Source organism: Enoplosus armatus, chromosome 8, assembly GCF_043641665.1.
Source record: "Enoplosus armatus isolate fEnoArm2 chromosome 8, fEnoArm2.hap1, whole genome shotgun sequence".
Taxonomy (NCBI): domain Eukaryota; kingdom Metazoa; phylum Chordata; class Actinopteri; order Centrarchiformes; family Enoplosidae; genus Enoplosus; species Enoplosus armatus.
The window spans coordinates 17,487,506-17,515,007 of NC_092187.1; the positions used below are offsets into that span (position 1 = coordinate 17,487,506).

A 27,502-nucleotide genomic window follows, 5' to 3' on the forward strand; every position below is an offset into this window, starting at 1 on the left:
TTTATTTGCCAGGGTTTTGTCTGTCTGTGAGATTTCTGCTAATACAATGGAGATGAATGGGATTCTGTTTGTGGTGAAAATTGTATTTAAATTCCTTTCCGGAAACAATGTGCCTGGATAATACAGAGATCTAAATGTGAACAGTTTTCATTGGAACTACTACTTCTTGACATCTATTGTATGTCTGTCTGTCCTGGTAGACGGATCCCTCCTCTGTTGCTCTTAGAGGACCCACCAAGGATAGAGGGTGTTGTATGCTGTACAGTTTGCAAAGCGCCTTGAGGCAAATTTGTTATATGTGACATTGAGGTATATAAACAAAATTGACTTGACTTTTTTTATTTTATTTTGTGAGCATTTTAGGCTTTTTTAAACAGTGTGAAGAAGAAAGATAACAGGAAACAAAGGAGAGAGGGATATGGGGAGTGACAAGCTACAAGTCCACAGCAAACCAGCTGGGTCAAAACTGACCTAGTTTGGGTCTGACGCAACGGGTAAACTTTAGTCAGTACCAAGCAACAACAAGCTCAAGTCAAGCTTAAAACCGTCATAACTGCATATTGTTAGTTGTATCCTGCAAAGGATACTGTATTATTTACAATCAGTAACAAATACTGACATGTAAGTTTAAAAAGAGTTAAATGAGAGCAGTTTGCAAAGTTTGGGTAAAATATCCCCACAGTAATATAAAAACACGAACATCGGGTCAAAACAACCCACAGTGTTTGTGTGGTTTTCGACCCGTACTGGGTGAAGTTAACTCATATTGCAGTGATGCTATATTAACCCAAACTGGGTTAATTTTGACGCATGGGATTTTTAGTGTATATAGTCTTATGTTTACAGCAAAAAAGCATCTCCACTGGAGCAATTTGAGTTGAGTGCCTTGCTCAAGGGCACGTCATCATTTGCTTCTGACTGAAGGGAGAGCATTCCCCATTCATTTTCCCAACCCAGATTCTCACAGGCCGTCCCTCAGATCCTCTGCAACCAAAGACGAATTAATTGAATGCAGAAATTCTGCAGCATCATTTCATTAAAGGCCTATGTATAAATTACATTACTCAAGATTTGTTTAATAGGAGTCATCGGTATATATTTTGCTAACTATAACACTGAGGCTACATGGCAGGCCTAATGATCTTTAGTACAGTTCTCCCACAGTCCCTCTTCCTTTGTCCAGTACATTTCAAAACTTCCTGTCAGTGTCCCTAAACCCATAATAGATGTGTGTATCTTCCCCTGTCTGGGATGCGTGATTCACTGTCCCTGAAACACAGCACCACCTAATCTTGAAGAGCAGATAAAGCTAATTAGGGGAAAGAGACATCAATCACAGCTCTAGGGCTCGTTATGTATTGTACATACCAAGAGTGGCATCTCAGTCACTGGGTGTGTTTGAAAGCTTGAGTCAGTCATACACACGTAGCTATTATTATGAGTTATGTCAGGAGGAACGTCTTCGACTCGGAGAATGAGAAAGCCGTATTGAATGTTTCCTCGATTCTTTTGGGACTAACCAGCTATTATTATTTTCACCAAGCAAGGAGTAAGGGACTAAAATTAGTGCAGAAATCACAGAAATCAGCCTCTTTTGTTGAAATGACCTTCGACAGTATATCTCATCTCAGGGACCAGAAAGCTGGCGAGCAGCTCTGTTTGGATGTGCAACATGCATTAATACAGCTGTCACAGAGGCACACACACCCTTTCCCGATGATTACAGCAGGGCCAGGAGGTTCACTGAACTCTGAGCAGGGGTGGAAGATCACCTTATAGCTTAAAGTAGAGAAAGAAAATCACTGTGAAAAACTGATGTGTTTATACATTTTTTTATACCTTAATTGGTTCAAATTTCTGCAGACTTCAGAATTCAGTGCACCCTCCAATAAGTTTTTAAAGACTCTTATGTTGTATGAGATACTCCTGTTGCCTTGAAAGAAAGCCAGGGTGTAGGACTGCGTTCACCCTGTAGGTGGGAGTGTAACTCTTTCTATGTTACAAGCTACTGTAGATGGAGCTGAACTGTATACAGCCTGTAAGATGTTACACATAAATATAAGAAAACTATAATAATTTTATGTCAGATATTAAACGCTACATGATCATTGCTTTTATTAGCCGTCATGAAATGTGCGTGCGTCAAGCAGGCGTGTGTTGATGGATGACGTTCATGTTGAGCTCACTAGCAAGGTGTGAACAGGTATGTAAATAGGCATGGATATTTACTGTGTGACATGCCCTGACAAGAATGGATTATATACTTTAACAACTTCACTGAGGAATAACGTTCACTATATACAGCGTATAAGCAGGAATTGGTGCACTATCAAACAAGTTTGTCGAGTGAAACTGACAAGAATGATCATGAAACAAAAACACACACCAGAGTCCTCCTTAATAAATAAAATTAGTCGATATTCACCAAACCGCATTGATGTTTTTTTAATATTTTACTAAAATACTTTGCAGCTTATAAATCTAGCATAAAAATATGATACATCCATCCACAATGTGTCTGATACAAAAAAATTCACCATATCGAGTAATATAAAATTATATAATAAAAAATACTTATAGCAGCGCAGGGTAAAAGAAAAGAGACATAGCTGTTTAGGCACTGTAATGGAAAGTTACACTCAGTTATCAAATTACACATCATCATCATCTGATAACAGGATGTCATGGGCAGAAAACTGGGAAACAAATCTCCCAGAATGAAAAAAAGAGATTGCATGTTATAATTTTTGTGCTTTACTCACATCTAATCAAAAGAGCGGCAAATTGTTTAATTCTGGTGGTATAATAAATATCTTTCTATCTCTAAAGTTCTTATTTTGGATTCAGATCTTAATGGGTTTTTGAAAATATGGAATGTCTTTTCCATGTTTTTTTTGAGAAATGGAAATTAATGACATGTACATTAGCAATTCAGGTGAGAAATGAAAAAAAAGGATAATTTGACATTACACGGTTTTCAGGCAATTGCTGTGAAAACAGAAACTGACACAAGGCAAACAGTTTCTTTCTGAATATTACACTACTCTTACAGCAATGTTTTAATATTACCTTCAACTGGACATATGCAAGAGTAACTCCTCAAACCAGTCATGACAGACAGTGGTATACTTTATGATATTGTTAAATAGTGATATGAAAAGTCCTCATGAGGTCCATAGTGGCCACAGCACTAACTATCTCTGACTGTTAGAGCGAGTTGGCTGTGATGAAGACGTAGATCCTGGCCTGGAAAGTGGTGAACGTCCCCTGTCTCCAAAGCTTCATCTCCACATTGATTAAGAAATCCCTTGGACCCTCAACCTGCCGATTCAAGTACACAGCGCCCGTGTAGGCATTCAGCTTCCGGGTGCTGAAGTAGTTTTCCTCATTTCCCTGCGTGATGCTGACGATGACGTTGTCTCCCGAGTAGGCGGGGGACGGTCCGATGCGGAAGATCTGAGCAGGGATGACGATGTTGGACTGGAAGCTGAGGTAGTAGTAGGTGATTCTCAGGGGAGAGTTTTGACACTCCAGGTAGTTTGGACAGCTGACCCGCTCACAGCGCCTACAAGAGACACACAGAAGGCAAGGCAACTTGTTTTTGTATAGCACGTTTCAACAACAGGGCAATTCAAAGGGCTATACATAAGACATAAAAGGCATTTAGATACGATTTATTGTCTTATAGGGAAGGTCAGAGATGTTAAGAGATAATAATTCAAAATAAAAAAGCACAACAAAAAAACAAATATCTCCAGAAAGAGTGATACAGCACACAAGGATATACAGGTATTAAGCGGATTTCCCCACAGTTAAACTCATTAATGCCATCTAATGCTGATTTACGAGTTGTGCTGATCCACTTTAAATGGATTTTTGTTATCCTTTTACTCCCCTCCCTCTTCCTGTTTTTACAGTAAAAACTCCCCAAAATTGAATCCTTCATAGAATTATCTAACCTCATATGAATCACAAAAAAACACAAGTTCATATCAACCTTTTGGATCAGTGAGGCCTCATATTGAACATTGGCATGGTTTTTAAACTGATCTTATCACTCACGTGTCGGACACTTTGCGGTAGTTGGGTGGACAGCTGAGAGAGAGGCAGCGGTACCCTCCTTGGATGTTGTAGCAGGTCTCAGCTAGAGAGCAGTTATGGGCCCCTGTGGCACACTCATCGATATCTAAAACACACAGTTAATGAACGGGGGCTGGTTTACTGCCTGGAGCCGAGGAAACTGGTGTTAGTCACAGGACAATTGAACTTTGAGGGAAAAGCCTCATTGCTGAAACATGTAAGACAAAAACTAGTCCTCGTGGAGGGAAAAGAAACTGCTCAAGTAAAAAATTCAAATTAGCGAGACAAGACTTTTAGTCCAATAAAGTTTTATAGCCTGTGTAATTACTAAGCCACTGTAAAAGTACCAATTATACTTATCAGAGCAGAACAGTAATATACACTCTGTGTAGAGTTAATTTGGTGCAGAGACATTTTTTCTGTTTCAGAGCAGAACTCAATGAGGTGCACTTATTGATGAAGCCGCTGAAGTACAGTGAGTGTGTGCATTTTGTTGGTTTTGTTTTTTTGGGGGGTATTCACCTCTGCAAGAGCGTCCATTTGGAGACATGGTGTATCCATATTCAGGACAAGCGCACTGGTAACTGCCAGCAACGTTCACACACTTATAGGTACACAGATGGCCGATGCTCTGGGAACACTCGTTAATGTCTGGTTGACAAGGAGGAAGTAAATCATGTGAAATTGATTCATAAACTTGTCCAAACAATGGTTTGGTATAAATATGGTATTTGTGGTGTGTAATAGAGAGTGCCCCACCTTCACAGGTGTGCCCATCCTCCCTGAGGTGGTAGCCCTGTCTGCAGTAGCACTGGTAGGAACCATAGATGTTGGCACACTCCTGACTGCATGGGCTGGCCAAACACTCATTCACGTCTGGAGATTAGAGGTTAGAGCTCATTACTGTCACAATTCACTTGATCAAAGGATTTTCAATGTTTTTATCCTAACATATAAACAAGATGTTGTTATTAAGCCAATTATGTTTTTACTGGTTTGTGCTTGAAGGCATGATATGACATACAGTATAACACACTAATGCCTCTAACTGCCATCCCTCTTCTGCAATGTGCTGCACACAGTGGCCAGCTTTAATATCAGCTCAGTCTAGGAATCTGCACTGTTCATGCACACACACACAAAGCCTGGTACACCAACAAACACATACACACACAGGCATATTTTCACGCACAGATTCACAAAAATATACAACCACATGCGCCAACACGTACACATGGATGCACCTTCTCACACCCATGCAGACAGACATTAATACACATACACACACACACCTTCACAGTTCTTGCCATCGCCGGATAAGCGGAAGCCAGAGGTACACGAGCATTCATAGGAGCCTGGGGTGTTCTCACAGGTCTGGGCACACAGGCGGCCTGGGTAGCGCCAGCACTCGTTTACATCTGAGAGGAAGAAGCAGTGTCATCATACCTCTGTGAGTGTGTGTTGCATTTTTGTGTTCGCACCCGTGTGTGCGAGTGCGCGTGTGCAACCGAGCGTGAGCGGGTTTGTTGCCCTGCACGGCCGCGTACGTGTGCATGCCTGTGCGTGTTTGTGTGCATGTCAACGCGAGTGCAATGTGAGGGGACCAGCTGCCTGCTGATAGTCTAAACACTTGAGCAGAGTCCATTATCATGAGAGTCACAACACAGTGAATCACAAACAGAGGGAGCAGCAGCAGCAGCAGAGTCCTCTGCAGCAGGAGACGTGATCGGCCCAGTGGCTACTGCAGGAGCCAGCAGCAGAGCCGGGGAAACAGCAGCAGCTCTCCCACCGCAGAATAATAAACAGGAGCAGCAGAGTAGGCAGACGAAGAAGAGGGGAGGCTGTACAGTAGTGCAAAAGAGTGAAAAGGTGATGAAGGGCGAATGGAAGGGAAGGAGAGAATGAGCAGGAAACGGAGACAGAAGGTTAAAGCAAAATGTATAAAGCTCCACTTTCTTTCCTCTTAAAACGCAGCATGTGCGCTACTTCTGTGTGATGATGTGTATGATGTCCAACATACCTACGCACATCCTCCTGAAGGAGTCATACTGATAGCCTGTCTGACATTCACAACGATAGGAACCAGGCAGATTGTGGCACAGCTGGCCCTCTCCACATCGATGAAGACTGCCCTGACACTCGTCCACATCTACAAGACAGACACATGAACGGTAAAGAGATGGAAAAATCATCAATTAGATGCCAACGATAACATTCAGCTGCCACGGCTTCATGATTGAGTGTAATTTGCTCACGTGTAACAACCACAAATCATACCAATACATCTGGATCCATCAGGACTGGCATGATAGCCACGGCTACATATTATCTTCCTCTGGCACATGTAGGATCCCACTGTGTTGATGCAGTTGAATTCCAGGCTACATGGCTGGGCCAAAGCAGCACACTCATCAATGTCTGTTACAGAGAGAGAGAGAGGGAGAGGGAAAGACGGAGAGAGATGAAGATGAAGAAAGACAGAAGAAGAGAGGAGACCCAAACACAAAGGCAAGGCATGCTCTTTAGCCACACTGTGATATCAAAGCAAACATACATCACACAGTTGCATTCCCTCGGATAACTTTGTTGTGTGTGTGTGTCTGACATTTACTCAATTTTCTCATTTCTCAGAGCATTTCTTTTACACTTCTTTTACAGGGGCGTCGGCTGCCTCGACATGCCCCAGTTCCTGCCCCTGGGGGCTAATTCCACAGCATCAGTTTGTACTGGAGCAGGACAGAGGATTGGCTTTTATCCACCCCTCTGCAGCCCCTAACAGCAACCTCTCTGATCTCCTGTCTGTGTGGCATTTAACCCCTCTGTCACTGCAGCCGCGCTGATTCACCTGCATGGTGTACATGCCGTGCGTCTACATGGATGGACTATGATTCATCTGTGGGGAAAGTTTGTGCTCTGCCCGGTTCACTCACTGGTGCTTGCAAACAAGATTGAGAATCTCTATAGACAAAAACAATATTGACTGTTATGTAAAACAAAGCTGAAGAGCCTTGTTTGCTTGTTTAACCCTCATACAGTGACACATAATCATACTGAATGACATTTTTTTCACCCCAAACAAACAGTTAAACCAGAAAAAAAGTTTAATTGAATGAAAAACCTCCATACAGTTTGCCCTCAATCTCTTCTCCAAGACTGGGAACAAACCTTGCTGTAAAGGACATTAGCAATTATATCATCATCTTAGTAAGAAAGTTTTCCTTTACCTGTACAGATGCCCTGTGCGTCCCGGTTAAAGCCCACAGGACATCGAGGTTTGGGGTTGCACCTGAACGAGCCCTCTGTATTCACACACTCGAAGTCGAGCCCACAGTTATGGCTCTGCTGCACACACTCATTGATGTCTGAGGAATAAGAAGAATGAATGAGCTAATGTGGACTGAAGAAATGATTCATTGCAAATAAAGCACAAATCAAACATTATTAGTATCCACTACATTTGTTAACTACAGTGCATGAAGGAGATACATACATGTAATGCCATATTCCACCACTGGATGGCACTGTGGTTAAATGGCAGATTGTACAGGTAATCACTTCTACTGCTGTTCATTTATCATAAAGCATTCCCTGTCAATACTCTAGAGGTTAATCAAGATTAAAAGAATTGTATCTTATCTATACTTATCACTCTTTTTACATCCAGAATGGCGTGAATGACAGTTTATAATTTCAACTAGATGAAAACATCTAATGAGTCAAACCAGCAGAAGTCACATGCAATAGTCTTCTTGTGCAGTGTGTGAATTAACATTGCGGTATATTCCCCCAGAGTCTTGGAACACCTGTCTACTAAGGGATTCACCTCCTGTCAATCATCCATCCACATCTGTTGCCATAGTATGAACCAAAGCTGGAGGGAAATCACAATCTAAAAAGAGTGTGTGCATAATGCATGAGTATCTTATGTTTTCAAGCAGCCTTGCAGGATTTCACCACTGTAATTGCTGTATAGAGGCCCAAACCAGCTCTGGCAGGCAGCCCTGCTGATATACTGTAGGGGAGGTCTCTAAACAGCAGATAGTGATTGAGCATCTTGCTCCTGACACAAGCCTGGCAGAGTTGACAAGAGCTGAGCTGAGCCTGACACCGACGGGGAGAGAGAGAGAGAGAGAGAGAGAGAGAAAAGCCAGGAAGCAGGATAAATGTGTGAGTGATTGGAGGTAACCGCCCTCCCGGTGAAGGCAACGGGATCCTGGAACCCACCAAGGTCAAAGAGTCTACTTGTTGTATGTGAATTTAACCCCTTGAGCCCTTGGCTGTTTCCCCCCCCCCTGTTTTTACTCCCTTTATTTACAAGGTTATGGTACTGTTGCTGCATGTGTTAGCAATACATGTCATATATTGTTATTTCCAGAATAAGTTTGGCTGAAATGCCATCAAGATAGTATACATGTGACACTTTTTATGAATAGAAACGCTTTACTCAACTCAATAAAAAAAGAGTTTTTTAGCCACGCTAATAGAATAGCTCTATGCAGGGCAATGCCGATCTGTTGGTTGGGCCACCATCTTGGTCCAGATTGAAATATCTCAACAACTATTGGATGGATTTCTATGAAATCGAAGGGATTGGATGAATCCTACTGACTTTGGTGGCCCTCTGACTTTTCCTCTAGCACCACCATGAGGTTGAGATTTGTGGTTTTGAGTGAAATATCTCAACAACTGTTGGATTGTCATGAATTCATGTCCCCCTCGGGATGATTTGTAATAACTTTGGGGATCTTCTGACGTTACATATAGCGTCATCATCAAGTCGAATGTTTAATTTGTCCAATACTTTATGAACAAACACCTGTAAAACTTACAATATTCCAATCAGCCTCAGCTGTACTTTGTCTTCAGAGCAAATGTTAACATGCTAACAAACTAAACTAAAGATGGTGAACATTATACCTGCTAAACGTCAGCAGGCTGGTATTGTGATTGTGAGCATGTTGCCATGCTGGTGTTAGCTTTTAGCTAAAAGCACTGCTGTGCCAAAAGTACAGCCTCACAGAGGAGCTAGCATGTACTGTAGACTACTCGTCTTGTTGGCCTCTATTTCCAACGTTTTTGAAATACCTGTATATGAATGCAGTATGCATGCTTAGATTAGAATATCAGTGTTCTGGGGATATAACAACCATGTTGACAGGAGATTCTCTGCCTTGGTACAGTCAAAAATCCACTGATTGTGTAAAACATAAAAAAGCCACTCCTTATCACTCTAATTTTTCTAATTTGCATTTATGATTAATATGTTTTAGTCCTAATTTCCCCACCGTGCTTTGGGTGATGTAAACAGGAAGTGTATTGTTGCCGTGAGTTACTGAGTTAGCTGTAGGCTACATCTGAGCCCCCTTTTACACCTAATAGTGTTTACATTTTGGCATTACAGAAATTCATGCTGCATTAGCTACAAGGAGTGTAACCCTGGATATACAGACAATAAACTGGATTGTATTTGATGGTGGAAAAGGGTTTAAATTTGATGATAATGTGCCACGGTCTTAAATAACAACTATAACTGGAAAGTTGTACTGATAAAGGTCATATATGTTGTGAGCTGTGACACCGAAAAGAAAAGGCGTGATTTTGCCTCAAAATGTGTCAGTCTGGTGCTAAGACTGTTGAACACACTGGGTTAGGAAGACAAGACTGCACAATTAATCCATGGTCTTAACTTTTCATCATTCTGTTCAGAGAAGGGAGAGGGACACAATTGAGTTTCTCCCGTGTGGTGACTTTGCTTCATTTGTGAGAGGAGGAAAAAGGAGCGTTTCATTACAGTCTCTTAGTAAACCATGAACAGGGAATAGGTAGCACAACACAAAGTTTTCCACTCCGCACTTATGCCAACGGCCTGGAGTGGCAGCTGTTTGGAGGCTTACCGTTAAACATACTTTCTTGTTAAATGCTCATTTTGCCTGATTGAACACTCTTTAAGTTCACAAGATTGCTGCAGTCTCCCATCTGCAGTGGCAAACGGCACTTACAGCACATCTAAAACTCATCTTAGGGGGTCCTTCTTCCTGAACACTGCTGCTGCTTTATGAATGAGACCTCTGCACAGGCCCAATTTATGGTGCATGGAAATAATGAGACGTATTGGGAGGTTTACTATTGCATCTCAAAGTTGGGCGCCACCCACAAAGACAAGCCAGGCAGCTCTTCATACTGAGAGTTAACAGCAAGCAAATACTGTGGAAACAGCTCCCTGGAGCAACAGTTCTTATTATTCCCTCTTGTCTGTGTGCTTATATGTGAAAATACATAATCACTGGACTTGAAGAATAAAAAAAAAAAATCAAATTTTCAATACTTACTCTCAAGGGTGGTAAAAGTGATTGTTTGCCTGAACAATGTGCTTTCCTTTCATTGTGATCATATGGTAATACAAATGCTCTCCTGCTGGTATTTACAACATGTTCACTGTGGGTGGAAGTGAATACCTTGATGCTGATAAGGTGTGGTGTACCTTCACAGATGTCGTTGTTGATCTGGTATCCCGGGGGGCAGGTGATCAGTCTCTGACAGATATAACTCCCCGCGGTGTTCACGCAGAGGTCGTTCAACTGGCAGGCACGTGCGGACAAACACTCGTTTACGTCTGGATGTTTAAAAATAGAATATAAAAGACAAATGTGTCAGTGCAAAGATAGAGAATAATTATTGAAAAGTGCACAGTAGAAGACGCTGGATGAATAAGTTCAGAAAAAGCAGTCAAGGAGATGTACAAAAATCAAGTGAGCCGTGGTCTGTGTGTAACAGTCAGCAGTTAGAAGCAGATTAAAGAGACAGGTTGGGCCCTCCTCTGGGAGAGAGATTAGGGGCAAGGCTACTGGGTATAGCTTCCACACAATGAGAAACTTGTCACCATACTGAGCTGCTCTCTGTGTCACTGCCACGGTTTGCTGCTGTCAAGCAGGAGACACACCAGTGGTTATGGCTTAACCTAAAGATATATCCCCAGGGAGACAGCTTAGACACATGGAGCAGTAGCTGATCAGCCTCATGATAAAAACACACAGTCCACCACCATTCTGAGTGGAAATAAAGGGTAGATATGGGATGCATTTGGTAAGATATATCGTGATAATGCATGGATAGTTGGGATGATCCCTCTGATAGAGACTCAGTTCAGGAACAAGATGAAACGAGCATCTCCCATTTATATATATATATATATATATATATATTTGCCTGCATCACAGTGTGTTGCTGAGAGTGAAGGGGATTAGAGCTGTATCTCCAAATCTAGAGGCGCTGATTAGAGAAAAAGACAAATCAGTGGCAGACAGTCTTGCCAAGAAACTCTCCTCAACTGGAACCAAACTCCTCTGGCTGAAAAAGACAAACTGAAATGAGGGCTGAAATAGCCAGCCATTTTTCACTTCTACGATTGCACAACATTTCCACATGCTACCCTGGTGTGAGGTAAGAAAATGTTTTCAGCATTATAACTGAGTTTCTTACCCTCACAGGAGCGTCCATCAGCCATAAGGGAGAATCCTGGGAAACAGGAGCATTGTGGCCTTCCGCCCACTGAGGTGCAGTGTTGCTCACATGGGCTGTTTCCTGAAAATAATACTGTACAGTGAGGTCAAATATAATAAATATGAAATATACTCTACTACTACTCCACTCAACAGCATTTACGGTGAAACAGAGGGGAGCTTTGTGACTCTGGGTGGGAGACAAGAACACTATTTACTGTATTGCCGTTTGCTAATTTCCTTTTTCCAGGTTGATCCCTGACCTGGTCATATTGTATTTCCTACTTTTGGCCCACAGTGTGGTAGACCTCCACCCTGGTGTCATGGAAACCAAACAAGAGAAACAAAATGTGACCCTGAACAGATTATGATATGGAGAACTCGTGAGAATGAGTGGCTGATGCTGAAAACAAACTAACCTTTGATACCATCTCGCCGCTTGTGTTTGACATTTGCGGCACAATTACATTTCATGGAAAGGGTGAGTTTGAAATAATAACACGTCAATATGCAGCAGCCTGAGCCGGCTTCTCCTCTAAACACATTCGACTACATCAAGATGCATGTTCCAGTCTCTGATTAAGACGTTAAGGATGAATGAAAGTGCTCGGTGTGGGCTGTCAGGCCTGCAGCTCCCTCTACGCTCATTAAGCTGTACGTTTCTAACCTTCACAGGGGTTGAGTGGGACAGGGGGCTGAGTGGGAGGCGGAAGCGGTGAAGTGGGCTCCACTGCCGCTCTGTCATCTTCCTTCAGTCTGTTCTCCTCGTCCACCGTCTCTGCAGAAGCATGAATAATCTCATCACACTGTAATCAAGAATTTCACCTCTCCATCTACTGCGGCCTTAGTTAGAGGCTGAAACCTTGCGCAATCCCTGCATCTTCATCCAGCGATATGAGGCTGGCAGCTACAGATGAAAGTTGTAATAGCAGTGAAGGTGAGACAGGAAAAAACATTGCCTGCAGACAAACATTTGGTTTTATTAGTGAGCCCCATCCCTCACTGTAATTTACTGAGAACTCTGGCATTAGTATCCTGTTGAGACAGGCTCGTGTTGGTGAAAGCCACTGTTGATTAAAGTCTGGTACACGTCATACAGCATTACCTGAAAATACTTCTAAACTCAACACCTGAGCAGACCTTCAGTTTGTGCAAAGAATGTTGAAAAATTGTGAAGATGTTTTTTTTTTTTTCTTCAGCTGAAAAGCTTTTTGACAACAGCAGAGATGTGATTAGTTGAGCACTGATGTCAGTCCAGGAAAGGGATGTTAGTGTGTGATTATAAATAACTATTATTACACAGTATCAGGGCTCGCAGACAGGAAGGAACTCAGAGGGACCAGGAAAATAATACACTGTGAATGTGTAGACAAATTACGACAAATGGGGTCTTCCTGCCAGGAGTGCGGACTGTAAATCACATTTCAAAGAGCAAATGGCACAAAGAGTCGCTTTCCTGTGTACTGGCATCGTTGGAAATGTCTGCTAGCACTGTGTGACAAAATATGATTGGTGGTCCTCACTTTACCTTGTGCGCAAGTGAAAGCGTCCTCTTGCAGCACGTATCCAGGGAAGCACTCACACCGGAAAGAGCCTGGTGTGTTGACACATCTGTGGTGGCAGATTTTGCCCTCATATATCAGGCACTCATCCATGTCCTCCACCTCAACAGGACCCTCCACTGCATTCTCCCCATCCCGCTCCTCACCAATGGAGAAGGCCTCTTTAGGGTACGGGCTGTCGGATACTGCAGCACACGGAGAGAGTTGCTGTTGTTCTCACAGGCAATAAAACTGCATAAAAAGTTTAATATAGTTTATTACTTTCCCTAAAGGAAAACATCTTTTAAATATAAAAATTACAGGGCAGACACAATGGCCACAATGATAAGGAGGATTTATTTTCTTATTCATTTTTATTGTAATGTTTATTTTTTGCAGGGATAAATACATAGCATCAACCACTGCCACATACCACATTATTCATATCCTAAACAAGATTGCAACGCCCTTCCTTAGATGGTCTCTTAAAAATACACGTGCAGCATAACAAGATGCACAAAATGCATCAATAGAAGTTACAATAAAAGACATAGAAGAAGATGTAGATGTACATATAATGTCATGATTAATCTCTTTCCTTTTGCTTTTAGTTTGCGTTGTCTTGCTGTATTTCTGTGTCTAATCCCAAATGGGATTGACCAAATGTTTGTCATGATGTACCTAACTAACTAACAAACCAGAAAAGAAGAAAACATCCTAAAGAAAGGCACCTGATCAAGGCAGATCACACTACGAAAAAACAGTTTTACTGAAACATGAATTTGAAATGAGCCAAGTTCTTCACCTTGCAGTAGCCAAAAAACTAATCAATGCAAGAATACTACCAACAACATAGTGGTTTAGTGAAAAAGGATTTAATGCAATGCTGGGCAGGCAGATAGGCACTATATCTCTTAGAATTACAGTACAGGAGTGATCTGGGCTACTACACTATGTTCTGGGAGGCCAATGAGGTACATAATTTTTCAGTAGGGTAGGGGGACCTTACCAGAATGCTTAATTTTAACTGCTAGTATAAAGAAAATTGATGTCTTGGGTTTAAATCAGTACTTTTCTCTGGCAGTGTACGGGTGTGTATTACAACAACATCCCCCCTCCCTTGGCATAGAGCATGCAGTGCATGTGTATTTGCACATACAAATATTTGTTGACAGTACCTTTTTGTGGTGGTGAAGTGGGGTTGAGAGCAGGCCTCTCTCTGACAGAGTGCCAGCTGTCTTGATTCCCAGCACTGCTCTCCTCCCCCCCGCAGCAGGTTAGAAAGACGTGTCTGCAGTGGAAGCCCAGGTACTGGTGGGCTTCGCAGCGATGCCCCTCACTGCGGAACTGCAGCCCCAGAGTGCAGCAGTCACAGCATTCCTGCGGGTCACACAGTCTTTACACATGTAGTCTAGGATCATGTAGCTCTTTAGAGAAGCTGCTGTACTCCATTTTAAAATCCATTTTATGAAAAAGACTACTCTCAGTGGTCCATGCTGTGTGCAAGATTTGTTTTTAGCAACGCTACATGGCAATGCTGGTCTGACCACTTTGGTCAAGACTGAAATATCTTGAACTATCAGATGGTTTGCTATTAAATGTTTGTACTGACATCATGGTCCATGGAGGGTTACTGACTTTGGTGATCCCCTGACATTTCCTCTAGTGCCACCAGCGTTGACGTGTTTTTAGTGAAATGTCTAAATATTGCATGGATTGTCTTGAGATATTCATGATGCCCAGAAGATCCATCCTATTTCCCTCTCGTGCCACCATCAGGTCAGTATTTCAATGCAAAATAACCTGCAAAACTAATGACATTCCCATCATCATTCTCAGCGCTTATTAGCAAATGTTAGCATTTGAACACTAAGATGGTTGAACACTGTAAACATTACTTGCTGAACACTTGTTAGCACTGTCACTGTGGGACGTTAGCATTTAGCACCAGAGTTTCTAAATAGCCTCACAGAGCCGCTAGCATGGCTGTGGACCCTCAATCTTCTTGAATTGAACTTTGACAGCGACAAGCATGAATTTGGAGCAACTCTCCCCTGACTCACAGCCTCTCACTTTATTTCTCTGTAGGTCTCAGCAGAATCGCCACTTGGAGTGCATGGGGGCATAGCGAAACATAAAACTGTAAGTAATGACCACAGTGATGTGTCGTGGCTGTAGATGGCATAATATTACTAAATCTCCAGGAAGGTGGTGAAAGCCAATATTTAACAGCTGTACTGCAGCATAGCGTCGATAATGGCCCCATGCTGCTCAAGGGCCTCTGAGCAGGTGAGTAAGTATCATTCAACACACAGGTCAGGTGGCAAATCTGGGCGTACACGATAGAATTACACAGTCACCACGACTTGACCCTCATTAACCACAATAATAGCTTGCTGTCTGCCACTGCTGCTGTTTTACAACATCAATTATCAGTCCGTGTTTCAACAATTTCAGAGAGGCCACACAATTGGCATATGACATTTCCAATTGCTGAGGTCTGCTTTGAAGATAGTAAAGCTTTTACGACTGTGGGAATCTTAAGTTGTAATTGGCCCTAAATCATTTTGTCTAAATTAAATAAGGCAATTGAATAACAGGGAATTGGCACCGCAGCAGTAATGCTCAGAGGAGACAGAATAAAGACAAACACTGCAGAGAGACTCTTACTGGCTACAGACTAGTACCATCTACACATGTTTTCAATTCTACTGTGACTAATGCATTTATCAATTGCTAATTCAGACTATATTAGGCTTCATTTGAAATTTACAATGTCATTAAGTTTGACTGTGAACCCATTGAACTGTGTTTGCCCTTTGCCGTGGTATCTGGTCACAAATACTTGCCTTGTAGGGATCGATCCCACATTTATTGCTGGCGTCCTTTTGACACATATCTCCTGCTCGGGCTGCATTCATTCCAGCCAAACACCCACTTTCTCTCAGGGAACCGAGGCAGCACTGTTGTTGGGCAGTCCTGGCAGAGAAAAGCACACAGGAAAAAGGACTGCAGAAGTGTTTTGGACTGCAACTGCGCCCCTACAGCAACAACGAGTGGGCTGCCTGTTCTTCCCACGAGTGCTAAGACAGAGCCGACTGAACTGTGTTTTCAAATTTCTCTAAATTCAATTAAAAGGAGAAATTGAAATCAAAATCTTAATAATTTACCAGTCAAAGCTTAAATTGATCTTTCTTTATCATTATGTCCCTTTACTAATCTATTTTCTTGTTGATCACTCCAGTGAAGTAGACTATAAACAGACTATTCAAGATGATTTACAGTGTGCAGGGCTAAATGATGTCAATGGGCGTTTAATAATGGCCTTACCAGCAGATGGAGTGCCTATCTTTTGTGGGTGGCTCCATGTTGTTGCAGTGACCATTAGCTGAAGCCCATTTCTCCCCTGTCTCACAGCAGGTCTTCACCAGCTCCTTGGCAGACACTATAATGAAACACAAACAGTTCCAGATTTATCCCACTCAGTGCAGCCAGCGTTTCAGAGGAATCGCATGAATTAACGGTTACAATGTGAATTCAGCTGGAAGCGGATGGTTAACATTTACCACCATAGAATCCCAAAAGTGGGATGCTGTAAAATCTGGTTACAGGGTATTTGAAGTGCAACTGAATTTCATCTTTTGTGGAACACTTGTCTCAGAAATAGACTTAGAGCTGGTTTTGGTGACTTCACGCTGAGAATAGCAAGTACAATCTGTGTTTTTCTTCTCAGACTCCTTCAGACTCCTTGACTCTGCTCTCACTTTCATTGGCAGGGAGAAGTATGAAACCCAAGACTCTATAAAAATTACCTTCAGAGTTAAATTGTACTTTTTGGTTACATCCTGGCTAATCAGAGCTGGAGCAGAGTGACAGAGTCACACATTAGCACTTCATTTCAAACTGGGCCAGGGAACAGACAGAGCAAAAACACATTATCCAGTTTACAGGGAAAATGTATACGTGTTCCTTCAATAACAGGGCAGTGCATTCCTGCTTTGATTTGTGGCTCCTGCACTACTATGGAAGACACAACTCATGACATTCATGCCTTCACAGTCAGTCATACCATACAGGACAAAACATTTGTCAATCTGGACATATACCAAACACAATATGTTTTTACCTCAACTTAAGGAACCAGACTTAACCCTCTTAAATTTGAAAGTAACACAGTTAGTTAAATTAATAATTATGTTTTATGTGATGAAACTGGCCCTCACTGGATTTATGATTATTCATTATCATAATTATGTTTACTGTATTTTGACCACTTTCTTTAATAGTACATGCTGGATATGCTGTATTGTGAAGGTGTTTGTCTTGTGTTTAGAGGCTGATATGTGGATATGTTGCAAGTGGGAGTTGTCTTTCCAGCTATAACATGGATGCAAAACAAACTGAAAAGAAAACAGATTATAACCAGAGTCTAAAGCTGTGAGGCTGCACTGAGGCACAACTGTGCTTTGTGCTACATGTCAGCATTGCTAATGCTAACATACTGATATTTATCAGGTAATGTTTCCCATGTTCATAGTTTAGCATGTTAGCATAACATTAGCTAATTAATTATAAACACAAAGTACAGCTGAGGCTGATGTCATTAGTTTTGCAGGTATTTGGTCAAAACGTTTGGGACAAATTTGACCTGATGATGGCGCTTGATGAAGTCAGGAGATGACAATTCATCCTGTGGGGAACATGAATGTGTGTGTACCAAATTTCATGGCAATTCATCAATATTTTGACATTTTGCTAAAACTAAAAATGAACCTCATGGTGGCGCTACAGAAAGAGTCAGGGGATGACCAAAGTCAGTAGGGTCCATCCTACAGGGATATATTTGCCAACACTGGCATACCTGAAGCCACGCCGCTAGCGTTACTAAAAATCATATGAACAGCCCTCTAAAAGTTTTAATAGGCCTCTCATAGCATGGTCTGCTCCAACGTAAGCCTTAAATGAGCATGGGTGTCACGCAGAGGACAGACCAAGCTAAAAATCTTATTGCAATTATAAATAGCACAGACGTGTGACAGTGCCCAAGGTCATTCTACCATTTTGACTTCCACATCCACTTTATTTTTGTTTAAATACTCCTTGACTTACCTACACATAATAAGACCAAGGCAATTATTTGGAATAGAGCAAGTGACTGCTGCAGTGTGCATAATTTAAAGGTTTAGAAATGAGAAAATCTAAACCTTGAAAGGCACAATGACTCTTTGATAGATAACTACAGTATCTGTGCCAGCCGTGCAGTTAAACAAGTCCCTTTGAACCTGAGTGAATGTATATTAAAAGACAGGGAACATAATTATTCATCCTCCCTCTTCTGCCTCCTATTCATTTTCTCCAGGTGGAATCAGTTCAAGAACATGACACACATTTGCTCCCATGTGTCCATCCAGAATGTGGGAGTTATACAGAGTTTAACTACATACAGTTCGTGACTATGTTTACAAAGGATTTAGTGGATGAAATGGAGGGAGATTGCGTTTCACCAAAATAGCTACTGGGGATGAAAACAATGATAAACTATTTTAGCCGAGCTATATCTGCATCTAACCAGGTCTCTTCCTGTCTCTTTGACAGACCTTCTAATTAAGCCTGTATCGTAACTTGTTCCATTCAGCTGTGCAATAATTAGCTAAGTTGATTTATTGTACTTGCACAACTGAGATCCAAAATATACACTTGAAAGGTGGCTGAGGAGCATCTCTCTCTGTTCCAGGCCTGTCATTATATTTGGCCATTAGACTAGCATTAACACCAGATGCTTCGCTCTTGTCCAAATCCAAAACTGGTGACATCACACCCTCTGAAAATATGGAGCAAGAATAACAACCAAAAAGGACAACTCTCAACATGTCTGGAGGTGTCATAAAGCAGTGCGCTGCCACTAATCAAGGCTCATGTGTCTTTTCTTTTGTGGAATTGGCAGTGATTTACAATACAGGTGGGCTGGAGTCAACAGGACCAACAGTATGAATAACAGCACATGCCAAGGGGTCTATGACATACAAACTCATGTGGTTGAACATGTCAGATGATTGATGCTGAAAGCTTAAAAGCATGTCCGTGTTTATGTGTGCGTGTATGTGAGTTTGCAGGCCCGTGTTAAACTCAGGAGGGAGTGGCACAATGTTCTTCTCACCTTTAACATAAGTACTTGCAAAGATACAGTGTCTTTTGAAACACATAAACGCTGTCCAAGAACAGCTGGTTGTGACATAACAGGGAGGGCTCTCCTGCTGTCACCATGACTTCATTTCCCAAACGGCCAATTCAGGTTTCAATTATTGTCAACTCATGTCTTAATCTCCCTAAGATTGCGAGCCAACAATCGTGTGATCCATCTTTTTGTAGTCTTAATCAGGGTTAAAGTTAGTTGAAGCCCCGAGGGCTTGCCTCAGTCTTTGATGGTTTCACACCATAACCTCCAATCCAATGACACCTCCTTGTGGTTAGATAACCTGAAAGAAACACTAAAATACACACTGTGAGGACTTGTCACTAATGGTGCATTTCATTATTGCGACTTATAGCTTGTGTTTCCTAAAGATACCACACGTCCTTGACACGCCCAAGCATGCAAACGGCCACAATGTTTCACAAAGTTTCTGCCTTGCAACATCAGCATTAGAGATTCTTCTTTGCATATTAAATTGGTTAAGCATATTCCACTGCACGCCTCTGACCTAATACTCTCCACAGTCTTGTAATTTGAACCTGTTTCCTATTGCCTTATTATGGCTTATATATTCCAAGGTGTGTTCACAAACCAGAACACAGGAAATTTGCTAATTTCTTGCCAAAGGAAATACATCCAAATCCTGATTTTGGACCTGATGGATGAAAATAACAGTGAGGAATAATATTACCTAATTGGCTGGTCCAAGTCCCATTAGAAGTATTTCTATTTTCTGCATTAGAAATCATTATATCAATGAAGCATAAATATGAGTGTAAGATTTCATATGAAAGGTTTACTGTATTTCATATTTGGAGGAGAACAAATGACTGTATCGTAAGTCTGAAAACATCTGTATACAGCTGCACTTTCCCTGTATGTTAATGATGTTAAATGTAGATGGGTACAATTTATCACGAGTCTCTTTTACGAGTGGTTTCCTGCATCTGGAGCAGATGTTTTGTTTTATTTGTAAGCCTCGGTGACATGTGGATCGGGCGGGTTTTTCAGTATGGAGAAATAAGCTATCTTCTTCAAACTGATCTTCAGTATCTTCGTACCACAGTGCTGGTACAGTCGGACTCTCACATGGCCAGCTCTGGAATTCACCCTCCTTTTCATCCTAAGGAAAATTATACATCTGCTCAGCCCACTCCCATATGCAGCATGTTGTGACAGTTACAGTTGATAAAAACAAGCACTTCAGTTCTTCCACCTCACATCAGATGATTTTTGTGCTTCAGTTTTACCATCTTATCCATGTCTAACTTTCTTCTAGTTTAGTTCGATGTTATGGTTGGTGCTTGGCGAAGTCGGAAGGGAAGTTACTGAGAGGAGAATGAAGGTATGCTTCAGATGAGGTGATTACTGGGAAGATTGGGAAACCAGCGGCCTCACGGGAGACAGGTAATCACACCGGCTCATGAGGGAGCAGTGAGTAGCGTCTGGCAATCAAGCCACAACAGTGGTCTCATTCATCACATGGGTATTATGCCGCTCACAGGTACAACCCCCAAGAAATCCTATACCAGGTCCAGACCAGCATCAGAAAGCCTAAAAAATCCCATCCCCCTTCTGAGCACACACTGTGTCTGGTTGGAAAGACAGAGGGCAAATGAGCAGTAGTTATTGACTAAAACAAAAAACATTTATCTTTGGCCGTGTTCCACTGCAACGGCAGGCCATTTATGTTTAGTGAAAAATGCTTGTGTTCTTGTTATTCATGCTTTCTCTTTTCCTCTCCAGATATCTTTGGCATCCTCTGCTAATGGCATTGATAACAGGCATTAGTCAAGACCCTTATCAGCTGGGTTTTTCCTGTCTGTGCTTTAACATGTCACCACTCTGGAAGGCTTCCCTTAGTCCAGTGACCTTCACCAGTGAACCCGAACAGTGTCATTCCATCCCACACACCGAGTGGCCAGGCCAGTTAGTTCAAGTTCCTCCTTATCCCAGGAGACAAACGCATCCTACTTTGACTGTCAACTCTCTTCCATTAAGCTATAATTCACAAATGAATAGCTGGACTTCATCCTAATGCACTTATGGCTGGTTTGGAAAACTTTTGAGGACGTCTGTCAAGGCGCATATCTGATCTTTCCCTGAGTGAACAAAAGAGTTTCTATATTGGCTCACAGAAGTTCACACACAGTTTCACATTTTACCCAGACTTGACCCAAGTCTGTAGCCAAAATGTGTCTAACAGCAACAAACGGTCAATTTCTAACCTTTATTCTCCAACTTTATGCTGGTAAATGAACTTGACAGGTACCTCTGGAGTTCACTGCCACAGAAACACCCAACAGATGCATTCAGCATATACTACACATACCTATGGAGGCCAGGTGCTGAAAGGAAAGAAAAGTCCTGACAGGTCTCAACAAACATCACGGTGCTGTAAAGTAGGTTAACTGCACACCTCCAGATTTTGGTTTGCTGGACAAAACACCACTAATAAAAAAAGAGTACTCAGAACTCTTTTCTTTAGCAATTCAGCCACTTAAGTGGTTATAAAGGTGAAATGACAAGGCTAATACATTTCATTCATTCATAATTTAGTTCACTCACTTCATAGGGAAGCCTTGTAATGTAGTTAGCTACCTTGTGCCATAAAGAGCAGGGAAATTATGATCTAATAAGGTTTTTCTTGGCTAGTTAGAAGAAGGGATCATTATGGAACTGCGTAAAATCACGTGATTCATTAAAGCTAACGCAGCATTCAGATTTTTTAAATGTATAATATATATGTAACCTAACTTCACATTTTAAATAAGACATGGTGTTTTTTTGTCATGCTTTCCAGTGCAGTGTAACTCGTCTTCTAGACAGCTTTGTAATCACTTCATCATGTGCTTTCTACAGTAGATTGGCCTATATGCCCTGAAGGGGGCTGTTCGAGAACATGCTGATAATCACATGATGGATACAGGCAGGAGGCACAAACCCAGGACTCTCTCTGGAGCAAAGTAGGGAGAGAAATTGCAATTTCAGCTGCTCTTACAGGATTTATCAGATGTATTGGAAGCATAATAATTTAGATATGGCTCCAGGCTTGGTATTACTGGCTATTTACAAACCTCTAGAGAAATAAATGTAGCATTCTCTTAACTTGAATGCATGAAAATGAGTACATACTAAGTATAGTGCTTTTGTCGACTGAGCAAGGTAGATAAACGCTATCTAGGGAAAACAGACTTTCCATGGACAATTGTTTTTCCTGGACTGCTGCCAGCTTGAATAGAGTGATTATGAATTCCTCCTCAAAAGACAGGATGTGAGAGAAGGAAAAGGAGGTTGTATTTTGAAAAAGTAACAACCTAACATTGTCATTACAAGGCTATAAATCATCACACTGTGATGTATTTTGATGTAGGCACTGAATGAATCAAACCATTTTATGTTTCAGATCAATTCAGCTGCTTTCAATCACTTCATTTGACAAGAAGAGTTAGGATACTGTTGATCATAAAAGGTCAGGATTACTTGACACTCTTTATAATAACTTACCTTCTGTGTCTCCCTCCACATCATGAGACTGGTAGTTGTGGAGGGTTTGGGGCTGTCTTTGAGGCTGCTCGCCGTGCTCCCTCATCCTGACTGGAGCTCTGCTGGTGGGACTGAACTGTATCGTGGGGTATGAGCCCAGCTCCGCTTTACTGGGCGGCTGCCTGTGCTCCACTGACACTTCTTCTTGTTTCTTATGGCCGCCATGACTCCCCGTGCGACTGCCTTGACTATGTTTGTGATGGCCAAAGTACCTGCCTCCCTTGTTTGCGCGGGTGGTATATACTGTGTCTTTTAAAGTGTCCAGTGCCACTTTGTTTCTGTCACTGTTGTGTCTAATGGTCCTTTCACCAATTTCCTGTTGCGGCCTGTGGTTCTCTGTGGTCGCTTTCTGTGTGGTTGCTGTTGTTAGCGATGTTGATGTTTCGCTCTGAGTCCCTGCTGTGGTTGGATCCATGTTATGTGTGACCTCAGCCTCACTGCTCCTCTCTGGATCAGGGCTTTTTTGTGTCTCCCTTGGCTCATGTCTCCTGTCATCATGGGAGCTGGAGGCAGTGGAGCTTGACTCTGGGTAAGCTGGTGGTACTGTAGTAGATTCCAGTGGTTGGGCCAGATCTTGGATAGTGGAAGACGTCGGCCTTGCCATTTTATAGTCATATTCCTCTGTGCCAAAACTGGGTGGGTCCTTCTTATACAGTGGTAGAGTGTTCCCCAGTGCCAGCTTGGAAAACTGTTCTCCAGGACTCGTTTGTCGGCTGTCATGACGGCTGCTAATGTCTCTCAAAGGATTGTTGTTCTCAGTGCTCGTAACCCGCATGGGCTTATTAGAACTACGAAGGTCACAGCCGGGGATAGGTGAACACATTAACCTTCCACCTTCATTTGGACAGTGGCAAACCTGGCACTGGTCTATCTGGAAGGAGTGTCCCGCCTCATACTTCTTGTTGCCATGGGTACAGCCAATTCGCTCACATTGAAGACATCCATCTGCAGGTTGTAAAATATCAATGCAGTTGGGGGGAATTTCAGGGCATGGAATAAAACGACAGCTTATCTTCCCTCCTCCCTGGGGACAGGAGCATTCGGTGCTTCCGAAATCCACAAAGTAAGCTTCCCCCTCTGGGACTTTCCCTTTCTGGAAGCCTGCTTGGACACAGTCGTAGTACTGGTAACCCTCACAGGTGCAGCCCCTTTGTGTGCATGTGGGACAGCAGGCACCTTTCTCTAAAACCGTTTCGATGCAGTTCTGCAGGACAGGACAGTCTACACCTGTGCAGTCTTTCTGGCTTAGACAGGTGTCCATGCACAGAATCATCCAACATAAAAACAGCGTTGCCCTCTGAATGTTCATTTTGCATTAAAAAAAGTACAAGTCAGTTCTTCAAAGTAAGCGTCTCTTCAGGCTAGATTTTAATCCAGATGAGAAAGAATTTTGTGTCTTTTAGCCTGTGGAAGTAAACAGTGGTTAATGATATATTTACAGTGCAAAAGTTGTCTGGCATTCAGCTTGATAACAATCAGTGGCCTATTATTTTTGGTTTGTTTTCACAGTTATTATCAAAAACACATGTTTTAACTTAAGAACCTGTCTGCTTTAATTTGATCACCTGCCAAACATACATTTTTCCATGCCTATTCATTTGGCACCACAGGGTATGAAAGTTGTGGTTTATATTTGATTGCACATGAAGTAAGATTGACTGAGGGAAATATGTTCAATGAAAACCCAACAAAAATGATCAGTTGTTGAAAAAAAACAATGCTGAAATAACAAAACCTCCCTTCTATGACAATGTTACAGTTTGCAAAAACAGTGTGCTAATTGTGTTGCACAGAGAACTGCTTATCTGAGTTATCGCAGCATATGTTAGTGTATTCTCATTTTTTCACTTCCCTGGAATATGATTGGGATGTTGTGCAAAAACTGTTCTGCCTATAATAGCTGATGAAGCATGAACTGTTTCAGCAAGCTGTGCTCTTGCAGGGATGACACACCAGTAATAATGCTTAAACTAGCAGAAGTAGTATTATAAGAAAATACGACAAAGTATAGAAATGATGGGCTTGGATGAGATTTCTGGAAGTTTGTACTTCTGTACAGAGACAGAGTGGCAGCAGAATGTGACAGGCTTGATCCTGTGAGTAGGTGATGTGAATTCAAATCAGACAGCATATTGAAAACCAGGTGTTTTCTATTTTTCTTTTCCTGTTTTTCCTCGCTGCTTGCATTTGTGCCAATCGCAAGAGACTTATGTGACATTTCATGCAAAGTCGGGTTCAAAATGAGAGATTAACTCAAAATCATTCTGCATGACAAACTTGTCTTCCTGCTGGAATGCTTCTAACCAATTTCGGCGGTGCTCTTTCACAGCCTATTTTGTTATCACATTTTTCCCAAACTGAATGTCCTTGGGATAGATTCCCACCAAACGAGAAGCAGCTACAGAAAACACAGGATAGAGGATGTTTATAGATTACTTTTTCTTCAATAGAAACAGCCTGTAGATACAGTTTCCACAAGTACAAGAACCTGGTTATTTCAAATGCATCTGCCTGACTGTGCACTGATGTTGGGAAATCTAATTCTAGCCTGTGCGCTGAGCAAAACATGCAGTGCATCAACTTAAAAGTAATAGAAATAAAATCTAGAGGCCTTTAAATACATGTGGGGGTCATCAAACTAAACACAACATCTGTAGCTCTGTCTTCCTTCATAACTCAGGCAAAGACACAAAGTGCACTGCAGCTCCAGTTAGAGAATCAATGGTGTCTTTGTGTGCTGCGGGTACAAAATCATTTTACCAGAACTTGCAGTCTTTTAACAGGCACAAGGCCCATTGCTATGGTGTGTTCAAATCAGCCCTAAAAGCACCGAAACCCAAACTCTGTGTGTATTCTTACAACATTCATAGAAAGAGAAGGGGAAATCTAACATAAAAAAGGCCACTTGGTGATAAGGAAACCTGGTGGGACTGAGCATGAAACTCACCTGGCTGTACCTTTAAAGACCTGTTTTCTGCGAATGAGTGAAAAATAGTCTGCTATGTTGTTTGTTCAGCTATCAGTTCAGGCAATGTCCTACAAAGCATTTCAAACAGCGACTGTGTGCCTTGCCATCCAAGTAGCCCAAAACTGACCTTTATCCTTATACTCACTGTGCCCCGCGCGCACGCACACACACACACACACACACACACACGTGCAGCCACCGTTTCCCCGCATCCACTCAATCCTCAACCCGCGGGCGAACACGCTGAAACGTCAATCCCTAAATATTTCAGCGACGAGCAATGAATTAAAGACTCGCTCATTCATGCGAGATTATTTGAGCGAGCACACTTCGCTGTCAGATCGAGGACTTCAGCAGCACTTGCGGTGATCAAACCACGAAATTATTTTTCAAGACGATGACTTCAACATTAGAAGTCCACAGTCGTATAGACGAACATTAAATAAAGCCCAGAATATTTATTTAATTCGTCGGGCTATGACATAACATCAGATTTAAGCTGCGATAAATTACTTCCCAAATAGATATCAAACGATTTTAAAAATATGACAGTGCTGATCTAAATGTAAATATTTGTCCCTATGCTCACATGCTGTCCAGAGGGACCCGTCAAGTGGAAATCATGTTCAATATATCAAATCGTGCACTGACAGCGATTGTTTTTATCCATACAAATCTCGTTGCCTACCTTGCGTCTCTGACCTTGCAGTGCTGGTGTGCTCCTAAAGGGAACTTGTGCGTAAAGTTTATGCCCTGACTCCTCCGACTTGGGAGGCTGGGAGCGCCGTCGCTCCCCCTTTCCTCTTGTTTGGGAGGGCGGGACAAGCTTCCATAGAATTATTTCCAACTCTTTCGAAATGATTTCTGTTCCCTCTTCTGCATTAGAATCATCCAGAATACGAGAATGACTGAGCAACAGACGTCAGTGGAAAATGTGTGTTACGAAAAATGACAAAGTTAATTAGGATGCTGTGTAAATAGCATATCTTATAAGAATATTACAATTTGTAATTTTGCACAAATTGCATATACTGCATGTTCACAATTATTACTGTTTAACTGTTTTTACAGGTGCCAAATGATTTACTTATATGCTGTTTACTCCGCCAGATGTCAAAAAGCCACACTGATAAATCTCATAGCTCATACAAGCATCAGACATCACATGATGTCTGTGATCTTTGTCAACAGAGCTTTAAGTGTATTACAGCTGTAATTACTGAAATGTGATATACTGCATGCTGCTAAGGGTCTGTCCTAAACAGACTACAGTGAATTTCATCTTTTAAATAACTCTCCACTTTTTTCTTAGTTTTATCTTCAGGGTCATTGAGTCACTAGTCAGAATAACTATGGACAAAAGCTGCCTCAGTGGAAGAATAGACTAACCAGAACGGCACAAGGGGCACTGGGGCCATTGGCCACTTTGTTTCAGGGGTCTCCCTTGACTAATCAATGACCGAGATGAGTCAGTGGCCTCATTATTAGTTTCCTCTGTTCATTATAATCAAATGCATGCGCAGCTGCACCAGTCACACACGATGAAGACCCCCCTGATGCTCTTAAATGTCTTTCCTGATTGAGTGAAATGTTTATCTCTCATCTAATTAACAATTCAGCTTAAATTCTACTCTCCATTTCACATATTTGTGACTTGCGAGCAGTGAATCAAAGC

The 27,502-nt window shown here is 41.9% G+C and overlaps 1 protein-coding gene across 1 annotated transcript; it reads right to left on the bottom strand.

The window, feature by feature from the left end:
* Nucleotides 1–3,076: 3,076 nt before the first annotated feature.
* LOC139288943 (fibulin-2-like) lies at nucleotides 3,077–24,168 on the bottom strand. The gene is made up of 16 exons (XM_070910413.1): nucleotides 22,821–24,168; nucleotides 16,451–16,565; nucleotides 15,970–16,099; nucleotides 14,299–14,500; nucleotides 13,108–13,326; nucleotides 12,247–12,357; nucleotides 11,560–11,661; nucleotides 10,562–10,693; nucleotides 7,305–7,442; nucleotides 6,358–6,498; nucleotides 6,101–6,229; nucleotides 5,373–5,498; nucleotides 4,840–4,956; nucleotides 4,603–4,731; nucleotides 4,063–4,186; nucleotides 3,077–3,565 (listed from the first exon to the last, which is right to left on the bottom strand). The coding sequence occupies exons 1-16, from the start codon at nucleotides 24,166–24,168 to the stop codon at nucleotides 3,208–3,210; spliced, it is 3,621 nt and encodes a 1,206-aa protein (XP_070766514.1). The 3' UTR covers nucleotides 3,077–3,207.
* Between the last annotated feature and the right edge of the window lie 3,334 nt (nucleotides 24,169–27,502).